This window comes from Meriones unguiculatus (genome assembly GCF_030254825.1).
Source record: "Meriones unguiculatus strain TT.TT164.6M chromosome X unlocalized genomic scaffold, Bangor_MerUng_6.1 ChrX_unordered_Scaffold_30, whole genome shotgun sequence".
NCBI lineage: Eukaryota > Metazoa > Chordata > Mammalia > Rodentia > Muridae > Meriones > Meriones unguiculatus.
The window spans coordinates 195,680-205,007 of record NW_026843706.1 but is presented as its reverse complement, the minus strand read 5'-3'; the positions used below and the strand labels follow the sequence as shown (position 1 = coordinate 205,007).

The 9,328-nt window shown below is 40.2% G+C and overlaps 1 protein-coding gene across 1 annotated transcript; it reads right to left on the bottom strand.

Moving 5' to 3' along the window:
- Window positions 1-5,977: 5,977 nt before the first annotated feature.
- LOC132651485 (protein TsetseEP-like) lies at window positions 5,978-8,853 on the bottom strand. Its single transcript, XM_060376731.1, has 3 exons — window positions 8,768-8,853; window positions 8,303-8,385; window positions 5,978-7,507 (listed from the first exon to the last, which is right to left on the bottom strand). Exons 1-3 carry the CDS (start codon window positions 8,800-8,802, stop codon window positions 7,200-7,202), a joined length of 426 nt encoding a protein of 141 aa, XP_060232714.1. The 5' UTR covers window positions 8,803-8,853; the 3' UTR covers window positions 5,978-7,199.
- Between the last annotated feature and the right edge of the window lie 475 nt (window positions 8,854-9,328).

Here is a 9,328-nt window from a genome sequence, read left to right as displayed (position 1 = left end):
AGTTTAGAACTAGACATGCCATTTAACTTGTAACTGCATTCCTTGAAAGGCTGAACCAGGAAAATGGCCCTGAGTTAGAGATCGGTCTGTGAGATCCTTCCATAGTGAGCTCTCATCTCAAAACTACAATAACATTATTTTGTTTGCTTTAGTATCTTTGTCTTTCTGGTTTTTAAGGTCCTTTTCTGTTTAGATTTAGTTTTGTTGTTGTTGTTTTGGTTTTTTTTTCTGACTTTCTTTTCTTTTCTTTTTTTTTTTTGGAATGAGAGTGAGAGCATAAGCAAGTACAGCTAAAGTTTGGTGGGTAGTGAGGATCTGGGAGAGGGGAAAGAAAATTATCAAAATGTGTTCCATAAAAAAAATATTTTTAAAATTAAAACCACCAAAAAAAAAAATCTCAGCAGCTTATATAATCCCAGCACTGAAAGGCTGAGGCAGGATAACTACAGACTTCAAGGTCACATTGAGATAAATGGAGAGTATGAGACCAGTCTGCTCTACAGAATGAGAGCCCCCTATGTCAACCTGTAGCATAGCCCTCCCTACCAATAGAAGGTCATTCAAAGCTGGGTTGGTGTCAAACACTTAAATATAGTTCCAGCTATTCTGGAAGCTAAGATGAGAGCTCTACTTGAGCACACGGGTTCAAGAAGAGCCTGGACAACATAGTAAGATCCCAGATCAGAAACAAGACAAAAAGCCTTGATTTTTAAGAATTAATGATTGTTGTAGCTGCTATTCAATGGCAAAGCACTTATAGAGCATATGTGAGGCTCTGTTTCCTAATATGGTGGGGGCACTTGACAGAAGTAAAAAATGTGAGTAATGATTAGATCTAGAGACCCAGAGGGGAAAGAATGGTTTGAGACCCAGAGGGAAAATAATGGTTGAAGCCTGGGCTAGCAGTATAGTAGTGAGAGGCTAAATAGGAGATGTGAAGAAGGAGCAGATTACAATGTCCTGGACAACCAGGTTCTGAGCAGGAAAGCTCACAATAAATTGAGTGCAGTGTGGAGAAGAGGGCAGGGATGAGTGTCTAAACATTGGCAAATGTGAAGCTGGAGGACGGGTTCATGACTGCCTAGAGATGACATCTTGACACTTGGATATTGAGAGAATAGAGATGCTATATTTGGCAAAAAAGGGGAGGGAGCAGATGGGCCTAAAAAATGATATGTTGGATTCATTGTAATGGTGAAACATCCAATAATAATGTCCTCTAAGAAACACACAGAAGGTCTGTCCATCCAGAAATGACAGTTCAAAGCTGTGAAGCTGTGACATGGGTTGCCAGGTAGGAATACTTTAACAGGTTTTTTTTTTTATCAGAAAGACAGGGTTCTAAGGTCAGGCCACTGTATTTCTAATTTTTCAGTCACTCAATGCAAATTTTGAACAGATTTATGAAGCTATATTTAGCACAACAGGCTCCTATTTTAAATTCTATCACAAATGGCTTTTAAAGTTCATTACTCCCTTTTCCTGTGTTCCACTGGGATGTGGACTGCTACCTCCTCACTATGGGCTCTTCCATCTGGCATCTCCTTTGCAAGTCAGGGTCACCTCTCTAATCATTTCCCTGTCTTCCCCTTTATACAAAAGCAGTAATTTTGTTCTTTACTACCAGGTACTTTTCATTCAAATCCAACTACTCACTCATCTCCAGATGAATTTTGTTTCCTTTGGGATTTTACATTCCCAGTTGGTGTGGTATTGAAGGCCTGAATCAGTGTGGTTCTAAATCACTGCTTTTAGCTAGCACTTCTCCTGTGCCCAATGTGTGCAACTCAAACAATATCTGGAGTGAACTGCGATTTCCCATTTTTGTATTCAGCATCAACTCTTTCCCACGGCACAGAGTGACCCCATCTCTACTTTACTGAGAACCACCAATGGTATTCAAATATTTGCAAAGAACCTCATCTTGAAAATGAGTGTACTGAAGATCAGAAGTATCTGGCCCACAGGTCAGAGATAGGTCTTCAGACCCAAATCTCTCAGTCTTTCCATTAAACTATGATCTCTGCACCATATGTCAAGGCATACCTCAAACAGAACAAAGAATAATGCTGAACATTCAAAGCACTAATGCTCAGTCGGTACTGATTTCAGTGGAAGCAGCTTTGGATGAGCTAGGTCTTGCCACATAGGCATGGCTGGCCCTAAACTTGTGACAATCATTCTGCCTTATCTTCCTGTTGCTGGCATTTATCAGATGTGCCACCGTAGCTGGAGGGTTTTTAAAAATCATTGCTAAGAGAATAAGACAACTAAAGGAGATCAAGGGGATACAAATCGGAAAGGAAGAGGTCAAAGTGTCACTATTTGCAGATGATATGATAGTATACATGAGCGACCCCAAAAATTCAACCAGAGAACTCCTTCAGCTGATAAACACCTTCAGCAAAGTGGCAGGATACAAAATCAACTCAAAAAAATCAGAAGCCCTCCTATATACCAAAGACAAAAAGGCTGAGAAAGAAATTAGGGAAACAACACCCTTCACAATAGCCACTAATAACATAAAGTACCTTGGTGTGACTCTAACCAAGCAAGTGAAAACCTGTTTGAGAAAAACTTCAAGTCTCTGAAGAAAGAAATCGAAGAAGATATCAGAAGATGGAAAGACCTCCCGTGCTCATGGATTGGTAGGATTAACATTGTGAAAATGGCCATACTGCCAAAAGCAATCTACAGATTCAATGCAATTCCCATCAAAATACCAACTCAATTCTTTACAGACCTTGAAAAAAAAGATTCTCAGCTTCATATGGAGAAACAAAAAACCCAGAATCTCCAAAACGATCCTGTACAACAACAGATCATCTGGAGGTATCTCCATTCCTGATCTCAAGCTGTACTACAGGGCAACAATAATAAAAACTGCATGGTATTGGCATAGAAACAGAAAGGAGGATCAATGGAACCGCATAGAATACCCAGAAATAAATCCACACACCTATGAATACTCGATATTCGACAAAGAAGCCAATTCCATTCAATGGAAAAAAGACAGCATCTTTAACAAATGGTGCTGGACCAACTGGATGTCTACATGCAGAAAAATGAAAATAGATCCATATTTATCACCCTGCACAAAACTAAAGGCAAAGTGGATCAAGGACCTCAACATAAAACCAGATACCCTAAATCAATTGGAAAAAAAAAGTGGGGAACAGCCTAGAACTCATTGGCACAGGAGACAACTTCCTGAACAGAACACCAACAGCACAGGCTCTAAGAGCAACAATCAATAAATGGGACCTCATGAAACTGAAAAGTTTCTGTAAAGCAAAGGATACCGTCATCAAAACAAAACGACTGCCTACAGATTGGGAAAGAATCTTCACTAACCCTTTATCTGACAGAGGACTAATATCCAGTATATACAAAGAACTAAAGAAGCTGAAAAGCAGCAATCCAAGTAATCCAATTAAAAAATGGGGAACAGAGCTAAACAGAGAATTCTCGACAGAGGAATATCGAATGGCAGAAAAACACTTAAAGAAATGCTCATCCTCATTAGCCATCAGGGAAATACAAATCAAAACGACCCTGAGATATCACCTTACACCCATCAGAATGGCCAAGATGAAAAACTCAAGCGATAACACATGCTGGAGAGGTTGTGGAGAAAGGGGAACCCTCCTCCACTGCTGGTGGGAATGTAAACTGGTACAACCACTCTGGAAAGCTATCTGGCGCTTCCTAAGACAAATAGGAATAGTGCTTCCTCAAGACCCAGCTATACCACTGCTAGGTATATACCCAAAGTTTGTTCAAGTACACAAAAAGGACACTTGCTCAACCATGTTTATAGCAGCTCTATTTGTAATAGCCAGAACCTGGAAACAACCCAGATGTCCATCAACGGTGGAATGGGTACAGAAATTGTGGTATTTTTATACAATGGAATACTACTCAGCAATCAAAAAGGAGGAAATCATGAAATTTGCAGGCAAATGGTGGGATCTAGAAAAGATCATTCTGAGTGAAATATCCCAGAAGGAGAAAGACAAACATGGGATATACTCACTTATATAGACCTATAAGATATGATAAACATAATATGAAATCTATACATCTAAAAAAGATAATCAATTGAGCGGACATGGGGTAAGATGATCAATCCTCGTTTAGAAAGACAGATGGGATGTGCATTGAACGTATGACAGGAGTCTACTGAGCGCATCTGAAAGACTCTAACTAGCAGTGTTTTCAAAGCAAAGACTCATGACCAAACCTTTGGCAGAGTACAGGGAATCATAAGAAAGAAGGGGAGTTAGTCTGATGGGGAAAGGATAGGAGCTCCACAAGGACCAAATATATCTGGGCACAGGGTCTTTTCTGAGACTGACACTCAACCAAGGACCATGTATGGATATAACCTAGAACCTCCACTCAGATGTAGCCTGTGGTAGCTCAGTAACCAATTGGTTTCCCAAAGTGAGGGGAACAGGGACTATTTCTAACAGGAACTCAATGACTGGCTCTTTGGTCTCCCCACCCCCGAAGGGAGGAGCAATCCTGTTAGGCCACAGAGGAGGGCTTTGCAGCCAGTCCTGAACATACCTGATAAAACAGGATCAGATGATTGGAAAGGAGGTCCCCCCTATCAGTGGACTTGGAAAGGGGCACGGTGGAGATGAGGGAGGGAGGGAGGGACTGGGAGGGAATGAGGGATCGGGACACGGCTGGGATACAGAGTTAATTAAATGTAACTGATAAAAAAATAAAAAATAAAAATAAATAAATAAGTACAGGATGCAATTAATGATCTAAAGTATCAATTAAAAGTGATTATTTTACTGTGACATCAAGGAATATATGTACCCTTTAGATCTGAGTGAATTGTCCCAACCTAGCTCTGCTGCAGTGGGTGAATGCATTAAAGATAGCCGAAGAGTGATCATAATATGTGGGTTTCACAATGGGAAAGAAATCAAGGACTCCCTGTTGGTATAGTTCAATAAAGCCAAAGTTTTCACTCTCTACTATTCACACTATCTCTTATGTCTCAGTTTGGTGTTTGTCAGTAGTCTTTGTCTGTTGTATAGTTGTTTATGTGACTGCCTGAAGTCACATTCTCTGTCCTGGTTTCTATATTCCCAACCATTGGCTTTTCTCTTTATTTATTGGATACCACAGAAAGTACTGCATGGGGAAGAAAAGAGAATTATATTCTACAATTATTTAACATACTTTTACGGGATATGAAACTTCATTCATTCCAGTTGACCTAGAATCACACAGAAAAGCAAAGCTGATAAAAAAAACCAATGCAACAGTTGGTTCATAACATTTATTATGGATATTTGCTCATATCTACTTTGTACCTGTTTGTTGTTTTCAGAAAAATGAAACCATAACATATTATAACATACAGCACACACACACTAGTAAAGGCAAGGTGTGAAAGAGTTATAACTTAAGATTATGCTATGCATTTGCATATGTTGTAAATTGTAATTTCATTGGATATCAAAGTAAGCAAGTCAGGCTGCTGATAATATTGTTCTAAAGGCAGGTCAAACAAATAGGCAGAGTACCTGGGGAACATGATTCTTAAGATTTAATGGCCATAACATATATCATTAAATCTGTTGTGAAGTCCTTCAAACACTCCAGCCTCCTAGAATGTAAGTGAATGAATTTTTTTCCGTTATGTATGTTGGCTCAGAAATTGTGAAAAATGCACTCTGTATTCTAAAGTAAAAAAAAAAAAAAAAAAAAATTAAAAACTGTTGTAAAACTGATGATACCGTTAAAAACATGGTTCTCATTTTCTATGCTTTAAACTTTTTATTAACTCTCTTAGTGAAATGGAAGTAATCACCAGCTATGCCCTGGCAGTAATTTACATACTGCAAAGCCTGGACAATAGCCGCACTTGCAGGCGTGTTTTGCAATAACATTACACTTTCCCTTTAGGAAGCAGTGAGTGCTCAGTTGTGAAGCTGATGTAAGCAGGTTCCATTTTGATCTCCATAAGGTTATGCCTTGAAAATTAATGGGACAGCTATATTTGAAATCAAAATCAATTTACTGTTTTCTACAGTGCAGAATGAATGAATTATCCAATATAAAGTGGGAGCCTACAACGACTGCAATCTCATCTCACTGTTCTGCTTTTTAATAAACTGTTCATGCTTTATTCTTGCCATTTATGACATCAAAGGGACTCTTCTGTAAAATTACAGCAATAAATTCCAACTCATGCTGGGAAAAAAAAAATCATGGCTAGAGCAACCCAGTCAGATAAACGAGCCCACGGAAATAATAAAAGAAATGAGAAAAATGGGAGTTTCTGACTTCACAGGCTCCTGAGATGGAAAATTTGCCAGAGCTTTTATTAACTGCTGAAATGTGGAATAACAGCTTGTGTAAAGAACTTCGAGTGGGGAGAAAGCAAAGTAATATGTAAAACAAAAGAAGCTGCTGCGTGCTATGGCACACACCTTAATCCCACCACTTGGAGGCAGAGGAAGATGATTTCTGTGAGTTAGAGGTCAGCCTGGTTTACAGAGCAGGACCAGGACAGTCAGGGCTAGATAGACAGGTCTCAAAACAAAACAAATCAAAAGGACGCTAATTTTAGGATAGGTAGCCAGGTTTTATTCCTTTCTAGGGTTGAACTTGGTTGAAAAGAATAACATTCTTCAGTAGAGTATGACCTTCCCTAGTAGAGAAGGAGCTTTCTCAGCACGTGTATGTATGTAGCTGCACTATACTTCTAGAAGCCCCAAACACACTCTCAAGAGCCAAAGCCCAATTCAAGTGACATCAAATATTTCTGCTTTCAATCACCTAGTGATGAAAGCAGGTACATATCAGCAGAGGCAGCAGATGAAAGCCTGTGCCATCTGCCAAATTCAGCAGAGAATGGTATCTCAGTGTATACTCAGAGAAATCTAGCCTTGAGGCTTAGAAAACTTTGCCTCAGAGCTTGTGTACCCCACAGAAGAGAACTAAGAAGAACCCCCGATTGGATATATTCAACACTATGACCAGCAAGCATCCTACACAAGAACCATATGAAGCACCACAGGAGGCTCCCAGAGCAATGAAGTTCAAGAGAGATGTTCCGTTTCTGATATATTATGAGCTGACTCAATCATATCAGCCAGCTAAAGATTGGGGCTTGGGCTCCTGTTCAGGCTGCAGCTCCCACTCTGGCTCAGGCCTGGTTCTGGCTAAGGTTAAGGCTCTGGCTGCAGCTGTCCCTCTGGCTCAGGCTCAGGCTCCTGCTCTGGCTCTGGCTGCAAGTTGGGCTTGGGTTGGGGCTTGTGCTCAGCCTGTGGTTCGGTCTCTGGCAGAGGTTGCAGCTCCTGATCTGGCTCCAGCTCTGACTCTGGCAATGGCTCTGGCTTAGGCTCACTTGATGGTTGGTTGGAACTTCCATAAAGACACCACAGGTCACAAACATCAGCTGAACAAAGAATAGAATCAATACTTTGAACCACTTCTTTTTCATACTCAAGTATTTGGCCTTCATCACGGGAATCATCTGAAATTCAAGAGACATCTGTAAATACACTCCTTCTACCCACTCTGTAGATATAGACTTCAGCAGTATATTAATCACAAACTAAGCTAAAATAGTTGAATGCTTGGACATTCTGAATCACAGTTAAATATCGTAGTTGTAGATTGTTCTTTCTATTTTGTATTTTCCTGAGAGAAGTGACAGATTAACTAGCAACGAAAATATGATTCCCACTTTGAAATCATGCTGTCTAAAGAGCATGAGGTACTTGCTCAGTTGTTCCTTAACACAAATCTGATGCCATGTGGGCCATTGCAAATAAGGGCAATTGCTTCAATAAAGCAGTATTTTATCTAAATCAAGTTAAAGTTCTCTAGCTTAGAAAAGTTCTTTATTTATTCACTGTGGTCCAGCTGGGCTTTTGGTGCTTGTTGCCTTATACAATAAGGTTTGGAGTAAATAGTACATCCTTAACAATTTTCACTGTTAACGTCTCCTAACCTCAGTCTCCACCCAGCTGGAAGTGGGTCATGCTTCTTACCCTCTCCTCTTTCTTTTCCATAAAGGATGGAAAGAGAGGAAGGGAGAAGAGCTCTAGGTAGAGAGAACTCTAACCGAATCTAAGGCAACAGGAAATTGCAACTACGTTAGGAAATAAACCAAGATGCAGGGAACCAGCACAGGATGGAGAAAGAAATGGGGGCACTGGCTACAATATCATCACACACTTAGGGAATGCAGAGGCAGATCCTAACACAGCCATATGTGCCAAGGCTTCAGAGCTCAGCTGTTTCTCTAAGCAGAAATGATACTTACCTTTGTTGCTTATTTCACAGACCTTAGTTCTCTTTTCTTCAATGGGAGATCCAGTGTCAGAGTCTGAGTCAGTTACCACACAGCTAAGTTGTAAGGTAGAAAAACAAAACAAACCAAGAAAATATGAGCACAGTATTCTTCTCTTCAGGACATTTCCCCTACTTTCTACAATAAGCATTATAACTTGTTAAGTTTTGGTTGTTTCATACACCAACTCTGTTCTCCTGCATTACACTTGTTCAATCTTTCAATTATTCCTCATTTTCCATTTTTCTATACACCTTTCAACTTCTATTACCAAAAAAAGGTATCTAACAGAAGTCACAATCTGAACAAAGCAAAACCAAACTCCAACTGTGCAAGTAACTCAATGTCTAATGTCTGGTATCCAGTCATGATCATCTCCAGCGCTGTAGCATGCCTAGCTTGTCTCCTAAGATCAGAATGGCTCCACTCCATGACTACCGTTGTTCTTGGTGCTTGTTCCATGACACTGGCATCTCCAAATGGCTGGATTCTCTTGCTTCAACTGGGCTGTACTCCTACCAATAGCCTCTCCTGGGTTCTCTTTGAGAAATGCAGCTCTGCCTCACAGTGCCAAGCCTCAGCTGTTCTTTATGACACATTCATGACTAAATAAACAGTACCAACTGGGTGACTCTTGGAGACTAGCAGGTTCTGCTGCCAGCACAAGCTACAAACCAGACAACAGTCTCTGGATCACCACTTCTTTGTGCCAATTCTGAGAAGACACTTTCTAGAATATTTTACCTCAGTACTGCTGGTCTTTTCTTAGTTACTGCTAATTTCTCAGCTTCAGCTGTCCAGCATCAATTATCCCAGCAAAGGAAAGGATTTTCTTTGCTAGTATCTTGTTAATCACAGGCTAACCACAACCACAGATTCCTAACTCAAAACATGAAACAGTCCCAATAGAGTCCTTAACTGATTTCCAATCTTCACCCTGGAACTCCCCAAACCAGGTCTCCGTCATCTGCATATTTCTCAATACTAACCTTACAGGTT

Bases quoted from the DNA above. Each gene is read 5' to 3' on its own strand.
- LOC132651485 (XM_060376731.1), bottom strand. From the start codon at position 8,802: ATGCCAGTGTCATGGAACAAGCACCAAGAACAACG. The intron at 8,386-8,767 runs GTAGTCATGGAG...CTTACAACTTAG, and splicing joins AACAAGCACCAAGAACAACG to CTGTGTGGTAACTGACTCAG. The intron at 7,508-8,302 runs GTAAGTATCATT...CTTGAATTTCAG, and splicing joins CTGTGAAATAAGCAACAAAG to ATGATTCCCGTGATGAAGGC.